Raw genomic sequence first — 19713 nt, 5'->3', positions numbered from 1 at the left:
ACTCCTAGTAATACCCTAGGTACTGTAATTAGCCAGCATATAGTAAAACAAATATTTGAGCTGCACTGAGCAAAATAAGAAAAGTATTAGTAAATCTGCTTCTGTCAAATACAGCAAGATCTCCAATAACTGGAGATGGCTGGGTTGTTTGATTTCTTTCTGTACGCACCTGACAACTGATACGTGTTGTAAATTAGGCAGTCATGTCATTATTTATTTAGCCTGTAAAACAACTGTAGAGTAGTGATGTCCGTGAGCCTCCTCTGAAAGCTGCCCTGTCGTGTTTACTGGCTTCATTATTGTTGCAGGGGAAGCGGCTTTTATGAGGCAGGGAATGTGTGTCACACACACACACACACACACCATTTAATAGGGGGTGGCAAAACACTGGCATCACTACTAATAGAGGGTATTCCAGGTGCTGCAATTAAGTACAGTATGTACAGTATTATACTGGAGCATGCTTCAGTTAGATTTGGCATTCATTGTAATACTTTCCCCTTCACTGCCAAGATGATTTTTGTGTCGGTGCACATTTCCACCTAGTGGCCTAGTGTTTGTGACTTAATGTTTTCTTTCAGTGGTTTGCACATAGTGTCCTCTTGTCACTGTGTACATTTGGCAAGAATCTTCACACTTAATGCAAGCTTTCCACACAGACTGTACCTACTGAAGTTTAGGGGGGGGTCTTCATTTGGTTAAGATATCGTTTTTCTTTATATTGACCACGGGTATAATGCATATTCTGAGCAGATGAATTAAAAATGGAACCAAGCTTAGAAAATTAGAAAGGTTTGTTTAGTTATTATTTCTTGTAATTCTTCCAATTCTTACCCCAGTAACATTCCTCTTCATTTTTGTATTCTGCTTTTTAGGCAACCTGACAAACTAGTAGTTGTTTGGACCCGAAGAAGCAGGCGGAAATCTTCCAAGGTTGGTTTCTTTGGAAATTCAGCTACTGTACTATATGTGCATACACAGTGCCAGGCCCTTGCAAAGTTAAAGCATGTGAATTTTGAGGCTGTTGCTGAAAGTAGGAAAGCAAGACAGAGAATAATACAAACCTGATGTCACTCACTGTACTGTGTTTTTATTTTTATGTCAAATTTCATATTTTGCCATCAAACTTGGGGTTAGTGACAATAGGTATATGATATATTTAAAAGTCACCTCTTTTCTGCAAGTATTGGAAGTGATTCAACATTGCGCTGTTTGTGACAATTTTTATTTTTTTTTTTTTTATTTATTTATTTTTTTTTTTTTGCAGTCCCACAGCTGGCAGCCTGGTATTAAAAATCCTTACCGGGGTGTTGTTGTATGGCCAGTTCCAGAGAACATTGAGATCACTGTGACACTTTTTAAGGTAAGAGTGTTAATAAATGATCAATGCTCCTTGAATTCAATTATTATCCTTTTCTAGTCAAATGTCACGTTATTACCATTAATACTAACACCTCTGCAGACAGGATATAGAGTAGGAATGATAATCGATAAAACAACTAATGTTTTATGGAGGTCGGTGGAGTGACAATTAAATACAAGTTCTGCTTGTTGATTTTATCTTTGCCTGCATTAAAGTGGCTGGTTTATTTTCCATACCCTGTTGACAAAAAAAAATATGCAATGCATTACACAGTCATTGCGCTGCAGTGTGCAGTAGGTTAATATTTCATAAAACAGAATTGCAATGCAGTGTATTTCATAATGTTTCTAAAAGGCATTGTATCTGAAGCTGAATACACGTTGGTAATAGCGGGATGCACTCTCCTGCTGCAGATTGGGGGGAAATATGGGATAATCTTGATGGGCTACTCCAATTTGTACAAATTGAGTGATGTTTTCCTGGGCAAGGTGTGATACAAACCCTACTTCATTTTGTGACCAGGCGCCTTCCTGCATCAAAGGACAGTAATAGAGAGACAATCTGATTGCAGTGCACATATTCTTTTGCTAGTACTGTTCTGGCTGCACTATACAGTAAAAACCATCTCTTCAAATTGTAGTGTTGACTGAGAAATTAATAAAAGGATAATGTAAATGTAGGTTGTGACAGTCAGTATAACACAATTGCACATTTAAAGAAAGCTGAGAGTTGTGTGTTCTGTCTATTTTATATTTATTCACTGTGCATACACTGAATTCATTCATATTTATGTTGTAAATCAATGAAGCTGAAAGCATTTTCGTAACTTCTAATGAAAACGCATTGCTTTGAAATGACATAAAATGATTAGATTTAAGAAGCAAGCTGGTTTAACAAGGCAATTAAGTAGGAACAATTGGTGTACCTCTTTCAGAAACAGTTTAAAATATTGTTTTGTTGACAAAAAATAATAAAAATATTAACTCCTGTATTCAGTAAAACCTTAAACTTTAAGTCTAGACCAAGGGTAAGTTCTGAAACCTAACGCACAGGTGTGAATATCCCGTGAAAGACCACTTTCAACAACATTGGTCTAAGTATGAACAGAGTTATCATAACCTAATACTGGAAGGATCCTTTTTCTTCATAAGCAAGTAAATGCTACATCTTTAGTGGTAATTTAAAATACGCTGAGTGGCTGTATTCTGTGGTTACTGTAGGGAGGAGAAATGCTGAAGCTGATTGACTAAAGCAAATAAAAGGGAAAAAACAAACTGGCGATAAACCACATTTGAAATAGTTATGTAAAATTATGTTTACAGTTAACACGTCTTGCCTTTAAGTGTTGTGCTTATCTTTTGTATACAGCTATGGACAAATGTTTTGCATCACTTGAAATTTCAGAATTTAGACCATTTATTTATTTAATATATAATTTTTCATTTTTAAAAACAACAAAAATTATTGGACTTTATGTATATAAATTATGTTCATATGGGATATAATTATTATTATATCCCATATGAACATAATTTAAATGTTTTTATTTAACATTATGTAATCAAAGAAACTACTAAATAACATTGCAAAATGTGTAAACACATCTCAAATGGGCACTTCTCAATAGTGCTGATAGAGGGGCCTGGAGCAGCTGCAAGCCAGTCCACAGCTGTTTCCTGTACTGTCTGCTTCAGGGCCAGAAGTGCTCTGGAGTAACCCTGTGTGAAATATCTCCACTTCTACTTTCTTCCCATCACTGGGCATCTGCCTGTCCTTTTCATTGAAGAAGACACTGTAGACTGAGCCAGGGCAATGCAGGGCACAGAACTGGACCCTGTCCAGGGCTGGAGCACATGGAAATAGATGACTAGGGCAGGTGTTTCATTATGCTTGGCACCAGTTTCAACTTCAGATTTGATAAAAGGATACGAATTGGCAGTTTTTTTTATTTTTGGAAATCGCTGTGTTTTTGGGGGGGGGGGGGGGGGGGGGGGGGGGGGGGGGGGGGGGGGGGGGGAGTGATAACAGTAATAAATGATAATAATAATGATGATGATAATAATATAGTATGTTTTAAGTGGTCCTGTTATCGACATTGACTGTAGGGATGCAGGTCCCTGGTAAGGGGTTTTGGTGAAAAATGATGCTGAAGGCTTTTAATTTGTTATAAAGCAGGAATATGTATGCACATGCTTGACCTTGGGCTTGTACTGTAGTTGTTTACAAAACCATTGTCCAATTTTTTTCTTTCAGCATGTTTTATTAAACAGGCTTTGCACTGCAAATACAAGTTACTGAAGGGGATTTCCTTAGATGACCTGGCACAGATACAAACAAACACAAATATCAATCAATATGTCTGTGCCACCGTTTAAAGTCAACAGTAAACAATGAGAGAGAGAGAGATTCTTCTTTTTTTAAACTTTTTAAAGTAGGGATGCAACGGTTATTATTTTCCCAAATGAAATAAAAATCTTCACAGTTCCAAAGCAAATGATAACGACAAAAGATTAAACCGCACTGAAGACTTCAGTGGCTGCATTTTTGGAAGCTCATCACACACTTTGCATGTTGATAAATATTTACATCCCCTTTATCATTTTGATATTGTAACCTGCAATCTAAAGTTATGAAAAGTTAACCTGATTGATTCTGTCAGCCCTCAGTGGGGAAAACCATGGCTCTATAGTCTAGGTGTTCATATGTCTAGGGCTGTTTTTTGTGATATATATATATATATATATATATATATATATATATATATATATATATATATATATATATATATATATATAAAATTGTGCTAAACTGACTAAAACACCCAAATGCAAAAGTATTGAGGTTCTGAATCTGCAAAATAACCGAACGCGATGCTAAGGACATGGGCATCTGCATCCAAAAACAACTTCATAGTACTGTAATTGGAGGAAGACTGTTTACAACCTGGTTCCATAAAATAGAAAAATAAGAACCTGGATTCAAAGGGGTGCACCTGGAGTGCAAATATCTGCAAGGAACCTTAAATAGATGCATCTTTGAGGAGGGCATGTGTTTTTTTTTTTTTTTTTTTTTTTTTTTTAATATCAAGGTAATCTAATTTATTGTGCATGTATTAAGTTATTTCATTTGTCTGATTTACTTTGTTGCTGCATTCTGTTGGTACATTGATTGAATTTTATTGTAAGGGCTTTACAGTAGAGTCACATGCATTATAGTAACAGGCTTTTGTAAACCAGCATATAAAGGAGAATGCCTTTGTTTTTTGGGGGTGGCAGTGCCAGAGTACTCACTTTTGTGTTTTTGTTGTCGATTTTATAAATCTAGGTAACCTTCTGAATTAGAATGTTTCCTTTCTCCCCACTTTTTACATTTTATTTAATCAGAAACTGTTTTAAGTGCTGCCAGACATCTGATTTCAGTCACTTTGAAGCAAACATTTTGTGTTTTGTTTATTTATTTATTTATTTATTTGAGTTTTGAAAACCATTAGTTGCAGTGCTGCTTAGGGAAATAATATTAATAAAAAACAAACAAACAAGAAAAGTCTCAATACATTGTTTTCTTTCTAGAATATGTTTAAGTGTCTAATACATTAGTATGAGTTTTACAATAATTTAGCTTATTTGTCACAGTTGTGTAAAAAATTTAATATGACTTGTATAATAATGGCTGCACAAATGCATTTTTTTGTTTTGTTTTAAACTTGCATTTCAGTTTTACCGAAAACTGATTAGATGTCAAACAGCTGAAAGTTTAAAAAAAAAAAGTGAACTGATCATAACCTTTTTGCATAATTGTATCAATTATTAATTCCTTCCTTTTTAATAAATATTTTTTTAGGATCCTCATGCAGAAGAGTTTGAAGATAAGGAATGGACATTTGTCATAGAAAACGTAAGTTGTTTTTCTTTTTTTTATACATGCTCATGTCCCTTTTTTTTGACCAACCTCATTCATGTATGTGTGTATTATGTAGCTTAGCTGCTTTTCTCACCTCCTCCCAATATTAACCCCAATATCTTCTGAGAAGTTGACTATTTTAACTGTTTGGTCTCTCTTTAATAACAGGCAGACATTTCCCAGAAACAAGTTGATGTAAAATAAAAACTGGGCCTTGTAAAAACTGTGTATTTAGTGCCCCATAGTGGATAGAAAATGGTATTACATAATACAGCCTTCCCAATTTTCACCAGTAAGTAGATGCAGTTAAAATCGCTCTCTCGCTCTCTCTCTCTCTCTCTCTCATAGATATATATAATTTTATTTTATTTTTTTATTTTATTTTTTTACAAATAAAATTGCAAAAATATTTAAATGTGGAATATGTACTGTCTCTGCTGTTTGGTTCTTGTGTTTTAAATGTCCTAATGGGCTGCTTGAGAATAGTCTGAAACAGCAGTGTCTTCAGTTTATACATTAACTGCAGAACCTGTGTTGTCTCATGATGCCATATATTCACTCTTCCTGTTTCAGCAGTTATGTCTTCTGGGAATTGCCATACATTGTGTATATAGAGATTTTCAGTTTGCTTGGGTTTTGTCTGCACTGAGCAAAAGGGAATTCTGTTTGGTTAATTGCCTGGAAAATTATTCACTGCCATCAAGCGACTGTTTGTGCTGTAAACAGGGTTTAACTGAAATTCATGCTGGAAACTGGATAATTTCAGGTTCCAAAGGTATTATTTCCACAAATAAATGGTATATTCTCTGTGTGGATTGTTGGCTTTTCTCCACTCTCAATTCCTTGTTCTTACTCAGCAGTTGACAGCAGCCCTAGACTGTAATAATTCTTCACAAAACGGGCATTTTTCAAATCTATATTATTGGATATGTTTACTGTCAATCCTGGTTTGGTATTCAAGTGCATACCTAATCTCACAAAGGAGAAATAATTAACTTTGAATGCATAGTACACACGTTTTAAAACATCGATCTGATACCGAGTCCAATGCCGTCATATCTGTGCTGCTCGGCATGGAACTGATGCTTGGTCTTTGTACTACGGTTGGGATGATTTCTGATAACTCAGTAATATTGTATTGAACATAAGTCACGATAAAAAAAAAAAATGCAGTGTTATCGAAAATGTACGATATTGTATTCATTATGACGATTTTTAATGACAGCTGAATACTGTATACTATTTTCTGATTAATTATTCCACAAGTAATTCCTCGTAATCTGTCTGTGCTAGTAATATTGAATTAGTATATCTTGTAGTGTAATGGAGCAGCCGCCACTTCCGCCCAAACGAAGACCCAGTGGTTGTGAGGCTCTTGTGAGATTTTGTTGAAAAAAGGCGGTGACCCTATGTACAAAATATGCTACACTAAGGTTATCATACCAACAGAAAATAATTGTGGACTATTTTGGAAAATGGTAGGTAGGCTATATGTTTTTAATCCAGCATCACGTAAAGTATTCTATGTACATTTAAAATGTATTTATTATTTCTTTATTGTCTGTAGTATATGTAAGGTACTGTATGGTATCATAGCTTGTTAATGCAGCAACATTAACTATTTTGTTGTTTTGTGTACTATTAAACAGTTGAGTAAAAAGAAAGTGTGCTCAATTCCTTTAGTTTCAACTTAAAATAGTGTTTTATTATTTCTGAATTCTACAGTAATGTGTACAGAGAAGGCATGATTTATCGTGTTTGTTACCGTTATTTACAGTAGCCCATAGGTGAAAGTAAAAATGCACTGGGTGGTGATTTGATTTTAGTATTTGTATACTGTACTGTCATTCTTAATGTAAGGAGAACAAAAAACATATTACAGAAATTGTATTTTAGCGAAAAGGAAAATACATTTAAAATAAATTGAGCACCAGTAACATGCATGCGTTTTTGTTTTGTTTGGTTTTTTTAAATGTAAACCGGACACTTAATTGTCCCAGGTAACCTGTCCTCGGTTTGAAGGACTGTATTTTATATTTGTATAACCAGCAGAATCTAAATGAGCAAACACCATAATAATTGCATTTTGTTTTTTTTTTTTTTTTTTTTTTTTTTTTTTTAAATCCTGAAATTTATCATTTCACAGATTTTCAATATTGTCCCAACCCTACTATTTGATTGTCCAAAGAGATCATTTCTTGATCAGCTTTATTAGTTTTATTTTTTTTTTTTTTTTTTATTATTTTTATTTATAGAATTGTTTGATTTGTAAACATTTCAGCACCTACACATTTCTGTTTTGGCTGGCCCTGCTTTGAGATTTTGGTATTTGTTACAAATTCTTTATTGAAGATGAACAATAAAGAAATTAACTAATTTGGAAAACCAAAGTGTGTAATTATACTTTGAGAAGTTTACATTTTGATTAGATTCAGTTTCATCATGCCAGTGTGTGTGTGTGTGTGTGTGTGTGTGTGTGTGTGTGTGTGTGTCCCTCCCTGTGTAAGGCATCCCTTTTATATTGTGGAACAGGATATAAGGCAGTATGCTCCCATTTGCACCACAAAGCCAATACACTAGTACTAGTATTCTTGTAAGACAGAACACAAGTAGCACTGTCTCCAAATATGGCTCCCAGTGTTCTAAAAGGGGAGCACTGTAATTAGGGGTTGTATTAAATAAGCATATTTTACTTGCACATTATAATAATAATAAAAAAATACCATAATAGTAATATCTAAAAATAAAATGATATACCAAAATTAGAAATGAGTATAAAAATAAAGAAAAGGAAGTAATTTAATGAGTGTAGCCAAATCAGCAGCCGTTGCACTCCATGCCTGTGTAGTTGTCAGATGTGTCTTATTAATCCTGGCTGTGGAGCGTTCCAAATGAACAATGCTTCTGAAGTCTGAGAGCCAGGTAGTGATCGTAGGAGGAGTAGGGTCTATCCAGAGCCGTGAAATAGATTGGCTGCAGTTAACAACGCCAGAAGTATCCTGCTCTGGTGGAGGAGTCATCATTCAGTCGGACACGTGTGTGGTGTTTGTTTGTTATAATATATATCTATATATATATATATAATATATATATATATATATATATATATATATATATATATATATATATATATATATATATATATATATATATATATATATGATATTATATTAACATTGCATTTTCCGCTACATTTTTTTTTTTTTTTCACGATGTGTTTTGCACTGGACACTGCAGCTTTAAAGTTTAATGTTTGTTTTGTGAAAATGTTTGAAATGACAAAACAGTGGACATACTGCAGCAACTTTGAATTGTGTTTCCCTCTTTTGTAATCGATATCTACCTTATTTTAAAAAATACTACTTCCTGCAAAAAGTCAACACTCTCTACTTGACAACCCACCCCCCACCCCCCCCCCCCCCCCCCCCCCCAGTTGACTCTGCAGAATCTGGTATTAGTAGCAGAATCTGGTATTAGTAGTTCATATACCGAATAGTCGCTTTGATCAACAACAGTTTTTTAACCGAATAGAGGCTCGGAGGTGCATTTTGTTTATTGGCAGCTATGAGAATTATTACTTTACTCAGTTGCTATCTTGTTTTTTTTGGTTGAATTGTCTGCTGTAACCTGTAATCTTAGTTCTCTGTTAGATTCACCTTTGCAATTTTCACAGCATTTTGAGAGAACTAAGCTGCCTACCGCCTACTGCCTTGGGAACAATTCTTTATACTTTTTCCATTTTTATATAAACAAGCATTACTCAACACTTGTTCCCAGTTTCACCATGTATAGTTTGCACATTTACACTGATTTTGTTTAATATATATATATATATATATATATATATATATATATATATATATATATATATATATATATATATATATATATACACACACACACACACTGATAATTCATTCTAGGTTTACCTCTTATTTAAGTCAAGTAGAGAAACATGTTTTCCAGTTTACACTACATCAAAGCAAAAGCCTTTTGGTCTGCTGATGTCCATGTGCTTACTTACCTATGCAAGTTCAGGTGAGGTCACGATGCTCTTGCTGTTTATTGACTTAAGCCTGGTCCCTTGGAATGCTTCATTATTGGAACTGCACCGTATGCAATCCAGTGCCAAGTTTGAGTAGTTGGCTCTGTTCTGGTTTGTTGATTGTGTATTAATAAATGCTTAGTTTTTTCACTTTTTACCTGACGATAGAGATGTAGTGGAAGTGTATGTCACACTTATGTTTGTACCCACATGTGCCATGGTTTTGACATTCTTTTCTATGTAGTTTTTTTTAACATGATGCTGGACCAATAGTTGTTGTTTTTTATGGATTCTTTCATTTATATTTTTTGGAATATTCACATTTTGTGAATTTAGAGAAAAAAATTACACTTGTTATAGTCAAGTATAATGAAAGGTGCTACAATATCAGTTTTCCACTAACAGCACTGTTCATGCACCACAATCTTGACTTGAAGCCTTTCTACCATTCACCCTGGAACCCAAAATTTGTGCAGAATTCAGTGGTGGTTTTAAGAGATGAATGAATGTTTACTTGAGGCTGGGCTGAGACCAAACACATTTCACAGATTTGAACACAACTGAAAGGCACGATGTAAGGTGAGCTAGCTCGCTGTCTAACACATGCTAGGCATCTTCAGAAAAAGGCAAATCTGAATGATCTGCTCTCATACTTGCTAGTTTTATGTGCGTTTTGCACTTTGATTTAAATTTATTTTGGCCGCACCAACTCAGATGACAAGGCACAATTTCCGTCTTGCCTACTTTAAATCTTTTCCCAATTTTTATTTTTATTTTTTGTGTGTTTTCAGGGGCCTGAGAGTCATTTCTTTGAAGCCGTTTTGTGACAAGGAAAATGAGTACCGCAGCGGTACCTCTGTAAAGGTGGTCACGCTGGCATGTTAAAAGAATAAAAGAACAAAGCATGTACATTTAAAAAAAAAACAAGATCACAATGAGAACAGAATCCCTCTTGTCTATACATACCACACTAATAACAAAGTGATCAAAGACATGCTCAACACAGAATCTGACATTCTCCACAATGAGGGCATTGCAAAATCCTTTTCCTTTAAGACGCTGGCCTTAGCTTGGGGAAGAAACACTGGTTTGCAAGATTTGTTCAAAGGAAAGCCAACAACAAATTGGATTCCTGGTTTAGCACAGTACAGTGCAAATAACTGGAGACTGCCCATGCTGCGTTCCCCATCAACAGTAATACATTCGGGTTTTCAACATTTTTTTAAACAGAAAAAGTTAGTAAGGTTGTCCTTTTTTTTCTGGGTCTTTTTTAAAATAAGTGATCCTCTAAGAATCTACTGTAAAACTAACATTTCCTGGACAGCTGTTATAGTGGATTCCATATAAAAAGTCCCCCGATACGGCAGTGCACCGTGAGTTACGGGTCTGTTGCTGTTTTTAAACATGCGTCAACGATGTTTGTGGGGGTGGGGGGGGGGGGGGGGGAACCTGAAGAACCGGCAGGTGGCACAGTTTTCTTTAGAACTTCTCAGATGGTGTAGTTTCATTGGCACTCCCTTTCAAGGAACAAACACGATTTACAATTGAAATGAACGGTACAAACTTTGATTTAGTGAAGATGCTGAAAACTAAATGTCATAAATACAGCACGCATCGTAAGTCTGCTTTAAGGCTAGAAAACAGATTAGATATTATAATAGCAAATATTTTAGCATATTTTCCCATCTTTTGTTTGTATCATAAAATCAGTGTTTTTTTTCTAAATGAATTTTCATTAGATTTAAAAGGAATGCAATGTGAGCAAATGTGTTTTTTTTAGTGTTGTGCTGTGCATCATCAAATGTTGATGTTACAAAATTGTCACAAAAAAGCAATTTCTCAAGTCCTTTTGTTACTGGTTTTGTAAAAACAAACATTTATTTTCCTTTAACAAACTTTATTGCACTTTGAAATAGACACCCATGGTTGGGAATAAAACTTGTTGTGTGGAAGAATGAAAGATGATGAGCTTACTCTTTTTGGCACTCCAGTGGGACCAGGTGGGTGTTGTACACTTTAGTCTTATGTTCGGGGGCCTAATATACCAGCGTCTGACCCTGGAACATCAATTAGTTCTGTAACACCTGTCTTCAAAGCAAGAGTGGGGAAGATGAAATCACTTTATTTTCCCTGGCGCAGGCTGGGGTGAGGGGTGACTTTGGCACTTTGTATACCTGCATAGAAAGGATGAGGGATACTGCATTGGTGATTACTAAGGCTATGATTTTTTCACGGACATAGAAATTGTGAAATTCGTGAATTGGAACAAAAATCCCTGAAATCTTGGAGGTGGATGTAAAAACCCATTTGATTAGGTGCTTCCTTTTATTTCTATCAAATGCAGAATGTCATGCTGAAAATGCAAATCTGCCAGTATCTGTAAGTTGTTTGGTTGTGTGTGCACGCAGCATTTATGTGCAGCTATCTCCACAGATATTTTATTCTCTTTGGTGTCTCTTCACTCAGGCCAAACAAGCAGTCCCTGTAGCAGTATCCAGTAAATAGTTTCCAGCATACAAAACTTCCTACTCTGGGTTCTGGTTCCATCGCATTGCCTTTTTTCCGGTCTTATGGGCCCTATGCAATCTTTGTTAACGAGGGTTGCTGGGAACTAGTATTGTATCTGACAACGGCTTTGATTTTTATTGGAAAAGAAAAGGTTTTTGTTTCAGGACTTGTTTTGTTTCGTGCCAACAATATACGAGTGAATGAAACAAAAAATTGAATTAATTTAAATATTTAGTTGTTTTTTCGATGTTTGGTACCCACACTTTTTATGGAGCTTATGGGGAAATGGTACGTTGTAAAATCGACAATGAATGTTTTTTTTTTTTTGTTTGTTTGTTTGTTTGTTTGTTTTTATGCTATGAAACTAGATTACATTTTAGTGCTAACCTTACAGTCCTTTGTGCTTTTATGCTTACCGTTGTTTGCCTTCAAGTGGAGCTATAAGGTACACGCTTTGAATAACAAACAGAGGTTAAAATATGACTTAATATTGGAAGTAAAATATAAAAATATGAAATGAGTGAAACATTACATTTATGGCCTTTTTAAACAGTTAAACGGCCGGATTAACAGCGGGTTTAAACATGTGGTCAATTAAACAGATTCACAGCCCTGGTCTATATTATTGGTGTTTGTTGTATTATTTATAAGCTCTTATGTGTGATGTAGCTAAATCTACATTACTTGGTGCCCTTACCGCAAATTCTTTTTTTTTATTTTTCCCCCCGCAACTCGCCCGTGAAATGTACTAAAAATCACTGTGCCAAAATCATATCCTTAGACATTACACAATACATATTTGTACACAAGTTTTATTAGTTTGTATATTGCAACATTGTACCAGCCTTTGTCATTTTAAAATGTTACATCCAATTTGAGTTGAAACAATTTAAACCATGGTCTGGTAATTTATTATCTGTAACAGAATGTTAACAGCGGCCATTTTGAAAATAGCTTTGAAACAAACTTTAAAGTTTTATAAGTGGAAAAACGTTGCCAGGATATTCACAATGAAAAGTACGTTATTTAAACAGTTGTAGCAGCACGTGGGGACGTGTAACGCTATATTTTTCGGAACCCCACTACTTACTCTCTTTTGTGCTGTTTAAATTGACATGTTGTTCAGAGGATTTTTTATAACTTCCATCCCATCCCTTTCCTACGATATATGGGGAAAAAAAAAAAACCTGAACAATGTATTTGCTTATTACAGTTTGTTAATACAGTTCCCAAGAGAGGGAAGGAGAATTAAACAAATCCTGAGCAGAAATCATCTTGAATGAACAACAGTATACAGCCCAGTCCTAAAAGCTCTCTGGTGCACTGTGGCTGAGTGTCCCTCCACTTTATGTTTTATTAGTGTTTTATGTTGTATGTAGTGTGCTTAATGTTGGTGTTTATGTATAAAATACACAGGATATAAATATGGGTTGCGAGCAAAATGTATATTTTGTATTTAGGCACAAGGATTGCACAGCACTTCACGTGCAAGTAAAATAATGTGAGCACAGGGAATTGGACTTTTATTAATTCACGTGCAGTTGTACCGAGACTCCAATTGAATGACTGATTAGCAATCGAGTCTCGGTACAGCTGCATGTTAGCACTCACTCGGGGTTGTGTGTTCGTGAATGGAGAACTGGAGAGGAGGAGTTTTTTGGGCTTTGAGATAACAATTGCTACAGCGTGCTGGAAGTGCCAGCTCAGTACTTGTTCGTCCACTGTCTTGTTTAGTGTTGTCTGTTTTGTTTACCTTTTTATTTTGGCCTCAAGTGCAGTGTTTTGTTTAAACCTTTTTGTTTATTATTATTATTTGCAATAAAACTCACCGCCATTCATCAGTATTTGGAGTCTATTTCTGGTCTGACGTCGCCCCTACAGAGCCATCTTGTTCACACGCACTCTGCTGGAAAAAGAAAGTATTGGCTGTACATTTCAAGCGGCACCGCACGATAACCGCGACGAGTTTACCGCGGTACCGGAGACATTTTCCACGTAACCCACTCCGCTGTATGTAAAGTATGTTGCCTATTACAGGACCCGAGCAAGTGAACAGATAGAGGATAGACACAATCAGTGACCACCAAGGGGGAATAAAAGAATGAGTGCAAGTAGATATAACCCAGTGAGACAAAGTCTACCCTAACACTCTCTAACTTCACTGCTTATCATTGCACAGAAATTGACACAAGCGAAAGCTGGCAACGAGGAGATCGCTTCAGAAAGATCATGTTTGGGTGCATTTCAGAACACATTTGAGGATTGGATGAGGACGAGCTGGAAGAGTTGTTGAAGGGAGCAGTGTATCACAGACCTGTGTTAATAAGCTTTTACACAACCTATTGCCAAATTGTCATTATAGTAGTATGCATTTTAAATGTCATAATTATGGAATGCTGTCTGCCAAAGATAATACAGTATATTTATTATAATTCCTCAATTATACATAACAATGTTTTTGGTAAAAAGACTTAAACGTAGATTATATTGTTAAATTGCACTCAAATCGGGAAGCAAATCCTTTTAAACTTCCTTCAGTTTCTTCCAAATCCATGGGCTTCTTTATAACCGAACTTTGTTTGGCATAGTTTCTGGATTTGTAACGTTGCTTTTGGCAGGGGATAATACCCTATTTTTCATCTCATTGTTGAAGTAATTGCGGTCATTTTAATGGACAAAAGCCATGCATGGTGCATTTCAGCCACCTGATGGCAGCATTTGATTGAATCGCCATGCCAGCTCCCCCTGAGTACAGTGGAAGGGGTTCAGGATTGGCTCGACAGAGAAGGGCTAAAGACTGCAAGGTATCTGGTTAATGTAGAAATGAAATGAATGCAACAGAGAAGCTAAGCTTTCCTGACCCTTCATCAGAGAATAGATGAAAAAGAGAAGAATAAGCTATTGTGCCATGGAAAGATGATGAAATTCAAGATCCGCACCCATAATCTCTGGCTCAACCTCAGAAATGTTAATCCCTCTGTAGAATTATTTGAGCAGTAGATTGTATTTTGTCATTGAAATGGCACTATGTCAAACAGTACCTTTCTGTTTGTGCCATTGCAAATAGAAGCGAAGAATTGCATAATCAAATGGGTTTTGACAATTTGATTATTCAGTAGTATCTCGAATTTGCATGCAACTTTTCAAATCTATTATCAAAAGGTTACATTTAAATGGGTCACAGGCTTGTTTTATCTGTAACATATGGTATATTTTTAACTGCTACTTTCCTTTACCTTCCATTATACATTTTTGCAAAACTTTGTGCTGAAACATTACAGCCCTTTTATTCCATTCCGTTTCAAAATTTTTTTTAAATAAAAGGTCTAAATTACCTAAATGTCCAGTTCGCAAGGATATGGTAGGTTTCAGCATGTGTAGAAATGGTAAGTGATGCCTAGTTATTGTTCTGTGTCCTAAAAAAATTAAGAAGAACTCCTTCCAGCTTTGCAGTATGACATGAATAAGGTGTGTAAAAACCAGTCATCTGTGATAGGCAGTACATATATCATAGGCAATACATACAAAGGCGCATTTTAATAAAGGAATTCTTGGAAAGTAGTTTGGTTTGTCAATGCTGTTGAGTTCATTCCAGACAGTCAAATACTCTGTCATGTACCCTTAGTTGTTTTGTTTTTTTTGCACACAATTGTTTCTCCAAAAAACGTTTTCTGCGTCGATGTTTTTATACCAAGTATAATATTCGTGGTCAAATACATTGTGTGTGTGTTTTTTTGTTTTGTTTTTTTAAATTGTGTTTCTTTTTATAAATATGAATAGCCAAGAAAAAAACCTGCCATGTTAAATGTTTATTTATTATGAAAGTTTATGCAAGAGAGCCGTTCAGTCTCACCATGAAATAGTGACGTGTGTGTAATACTAAATATCAGTCACATGGTTACCTCTGCTGTTAATATGCAAGTGTGGACTATGGGGATTAGCAATGACACTTGGTTATTTTAAAAGCCTTACACGTACCATTTAGACAGGTCAATTAATGTAATTAATTTGAAAGAAACAGATGCAGTTTCCCCAAGCCATTTTGGTGGAGTGTAGCATAAATCACTTTTGCAAAAAAAGATGGACCAACTGTTATTGCTAACACCTCACACAGTAGCCGTCTTTGTGTGCCAGTTGACAGTGCAGATGGCTAAGATGGATCCACAGTTCAAGTTGGCTGGCTGTGGCTTGATGGCTGGATAATCTTGGCCTGGTGCAGTAGATGCAGGGTGGTCCCTGTATCCAACTAGACTAATAGGCTTACAGGCCATAATCCAAGGCACTGCAGGTCACATGCAAAGTCTGCTGACCGCCTTATTTTCTGTAACAGCATATTTGGTTTCTGATTCGTCCGCTACGCATCTTAAAGGTGATTCTATAACATACAGTGGCTTTCTCTCTTCAAATCTAGAATTAGAATGGCAGAAATATAGAAGTTTGACCCACTGAGTTTAATGGGCTGGAAACGTTAGCAGGGTATCAATAAATTGTGTGTGTGTGTGTTTATTTTCCTCTTTTTATCTTTTGTGCACAATGAAAGTTTGCAGTTTGGTTTTATGTTCAACCCTCTTTCCCCTTTATAGTGGTAATGTCGGAAATTACTGTGGTTAACAGTTAGCTAGCCGCTGATATATCCATGTCTTTAAATGTCGCCCTGATTAAGAGTGGACAGGAGGAGTTGGTCAAACGTTAAAGGCTAGGTGTAGTATTTCTGCGTCAATCCGAATCAATTATGTGTTAAATAACTAACTGAAAGTCAAGTCTGTAACAAAGTCATTGACTGTGACACGTTAAGCCACTAAACAAACAATCATGTAAAACGTTTTTAGTTTGCATACAAAGCATAAAGTGTGCCTGAGCAAAACCTTGGTCTGGCTTAAACATTTGGTTAAAGTCGATCTGAATAAGCGGCTGTAAATTTAGGCAAACTTGTTAAGTGTCAAATGTCTGTTATTCACTAAAGCACTCTTGTACTCCTTTTTCCATTGAGATGTAACAAGATTTTAACAGTGTACTGGTACAGAACAATCCAGGCTGGTGCCATAATGGCTCAGAACCTTTGACATTTCAAACATTCCTTTTAACAAGTTTGTTCAATGAACTTTACAGCCTGTTTTAATTTGCCTAATGCCTCGTGTCTGTAATGCTTGTACGCCTTTTATTGGCATTCTGAAGTGTGTAGGCCTAATTTATATATGGCGCACTCTGTCTAGTTTTCAGTGTGTTGGAATCAGATATGTTAATATAAATCTTACTGTTTTTTAATGTAATGATTTCATACTTAAGAAAGTAACAGTAAGTTATTTAATTTATCAGGCTTTGGCTGTTACTAATTCCCCTGTTTTTATTATGTTCATGGTTGTGCTTTAAAGATAATCTCCTCTTCATTTTAATCCATGTTAATTTTCTTTCTGTTGTATGTAATTTAATCAGTTGCTCCTGACACTGTTTCATCTGAAGAATTATCATTCTCTTCATTACTAGGCGCTAAATTATGAGAGCCACCTCAGCAGTATGTTTGAAAAATTCTGGATTGCTCTATATACAGTATAATAGTATTCAGCTTTTCACAGTTGAATTTTCAATTGCTTATCTTGTCACTTATTTTTGTAAATTGTATTTTTTTTTTCTGCCCTAAAATCCTCGTCTATTTGTTTGCATTTGGATTTGTCCATGGAGTAAACGGTGTATAACACGTTCTTGTATAAATCCATTTAACTCTAATGAAGGATTTAATATCTTCAATTCCTATGCTGTGTGCCCCTTTCCCTTGTGTTAATCAGCGAGTAATTGTTGCACATTAAGTAAGCGTAATTGAGTTGCAGCAATAGCACTGCTCCATCGGACAATCCTGCTATGGATTAAGATCAAAATGGTTTGGTTATATTAATAAAGGGGGCAAGCACTGAGTATGAATCGTAGTTTATTTTGTTTTATATATGTTGGTTGAACATGACACCATTTTGGCCGGTCTTAAGCTGGTAAAAACTGTTTGGAAAAAATGCCCCCAAAAGAGGGGTGCAACAAAGATGTGAATGCCAACAGAAATCAGTACAATTTAGAAATATTTGAACCAAAAAAACACTGAATAGACAGATCAAAACCAGCTTTGATTTGCACCATTTATTTTCATTAAAAAAATGTGATAACTACTTTTGATCTTCACCTAGTCATTATCTTCCTGGGGTTTGTATATGATATTTGCGTTGGTTCTAAAGGTCGAGGTATTCTGCTCCCTATATCCGAGCAGTTTGGTAAATATTGCTGTTGCCATGGAGTTTAGACAGGGAGGGGCAGCTGATGTGCTGTTTGACAAGAGCACTGCAAAGGGAGCCTGTGATGGGCTACACCCCATCCTTGTGAGTTCTGTGTCTGTTTGTCTGATTGTTTTGGACAACGTTCTTTTTTTTGGTTTTGTATAAGTGTTTTGTTTTGATTTTATTTAATAATAAATCGCACCACAGCACCTTCATACCCCAGTGCTGTCTCTGTGTGCTACTCCTTCCTGGCCTGACGTCACCACACAAGGCAGCCTGTCCACAAAGGCATAGATTGTCACCACAGGAAGCAAACTTTAATACGGCAAATCAAACGGCAGTACCTCCCACCCCCCACGCCGTGACTTTTGAACTATAAGTATAGTGCTGGTGGCTTAGTAATGTAGGTAAACATACTCTTCCCCTGAACCAAAGGTTATAGCTTTAGTCCTGGAAGTGATCTATTTGCAAATACCCCAGGATCATAAGTTGCTGTTTACGAAGTTGGTGTTATTAAAAAGGATCTTGTCTGGTTTCACATTTCTTGATCAGCGGCTTTTAATCTGTGTGCCTGGGCCACATTCCACTAAATATTTCATCACCCCCAACCCGAGGAAAAGAGCCTCTTGCATACATGCCTGCCCTGATTATATACAGCCTTTAAATGAAGTCTAAATAAATGCCACGGTTCTTGCATGTTCAGTTACACTTTTTTTTTTTTTTTTTTTTTAATATCGCTTATCTGTAGTTCTGAAACATGAGAACCATCATTGAAATGCTTTCAGCTGACTGTAGGACATGAGGGAGGATCCTGAGTTGTTTGGGATATTTTGGTACATTACGCATTGACAAGATCAAATAATAAAAAATATCAAAGGAATGCTTTAGAAAGGGTGCTATCATTCCACATTGCAACAGTAGCATGGAGCATTTTTTTTTTTCTTTCGCAGGGCTGAAACTAATTGGTTCAGGACTCATGTTCTTGCAAGATAATGACCCCAAGTACGTATTACATTTGTGCCCTGGCTAGCTACGTTGAAAAGCTCAGATAGGATGGAAAGTGATGAGCTGGCACTCCTTAGATTGGCTGACCTTAATCCAATAGATCATTATTTTTGTTATTTTATTATATTTTTTTTTTCAGATAAAAAGAGGTGGAGAGCAGCAAGACTGGCTCTGCAGTTTGCAGGGTCTCTGGCAAAAAGCTACAGAAGAGCTTTGGCACCATACCTATTTTTATTAAGGCACTTAAAAAGAATCCACCACAAAGATAGTGCAGCTAAGGGGTGAACTGTGCCTACTGTACTAGGTGATAAAGTAATCCAGAAGCAGTAATGTTATTTTATTCATGATCTATAAACACTATTTTATTGCCTTTTTTCTTACTATTCCTAGATTATGCATTTGCCCCTTTTTACATTTGTTTTGCAAAGTGCATTGCATCGATATGTTCGTTTCCATATTTTGATAACTTATTCTGACTTAACTGTCCCAATTCTGACACATATTTTTTTATACTTTTCTCACTATGTAGCTTTTGAAATGGATGAAAAGATCTGTTCTATCTATTCCTCAATGCCTCTGTAGCATTGGTGATCAGCAGTATTTGTCTACAGGCTTGGTGAGGGTGCAATAAATTG

At 35.8% G+C, this 19713-nt stretch overlaps 1 protein-coding gene across 10 annotated transcripts in view; it reads left to right on the top strand.

The window, feature by feature from the left end:
* LOC121316134 (EH domain-binding protein 1-like) overlaps positions 1–19713 on the top strand; it is a 140712-nt gene that overhangs the window by 23076 nt on the left and 97923 nt on the right. For all 10 annotated transcript variants that reach the window (XM_041250941.1, XM_041250945.1, XM_041250940.1 and 7 more), the window contains exons 3-5: positions 876–933; positions 1268–1363; positions 5204–5257. In XM_041250941.1, the coding sequence (XP_041106875.1) occupies positions 876–933; positions 1268–1363; positions 5204–5257 (208 nt within the window). The remainder of the gene's footprint in view (positions 1–875; positions 934–1267; positions 1364–5203; positions 5258–19713) is intronic.

The sequence above is a fragment of the Polyodon spathula genome, chromosome 5 (assembly GCF_017654505.1).
Source record: "Polyodon spathula isolate WHYD16114869_AA chromosome 5, ASM1765450v1, whole genome shotgun sequence".
NCBI classification, from domain to species: domain Eukaryota; kingdom Metazoa; phylum Chordata; class Actinopteri; order Acipenseriformes; family Polyodontidae; genus Polyodon; species Polyodon spathula.
The sequence above is the reverse complement of the archived record's forward strand: the minus strand, read 5'-3'. Positions and strand labels throughout refer to the sequence as shown.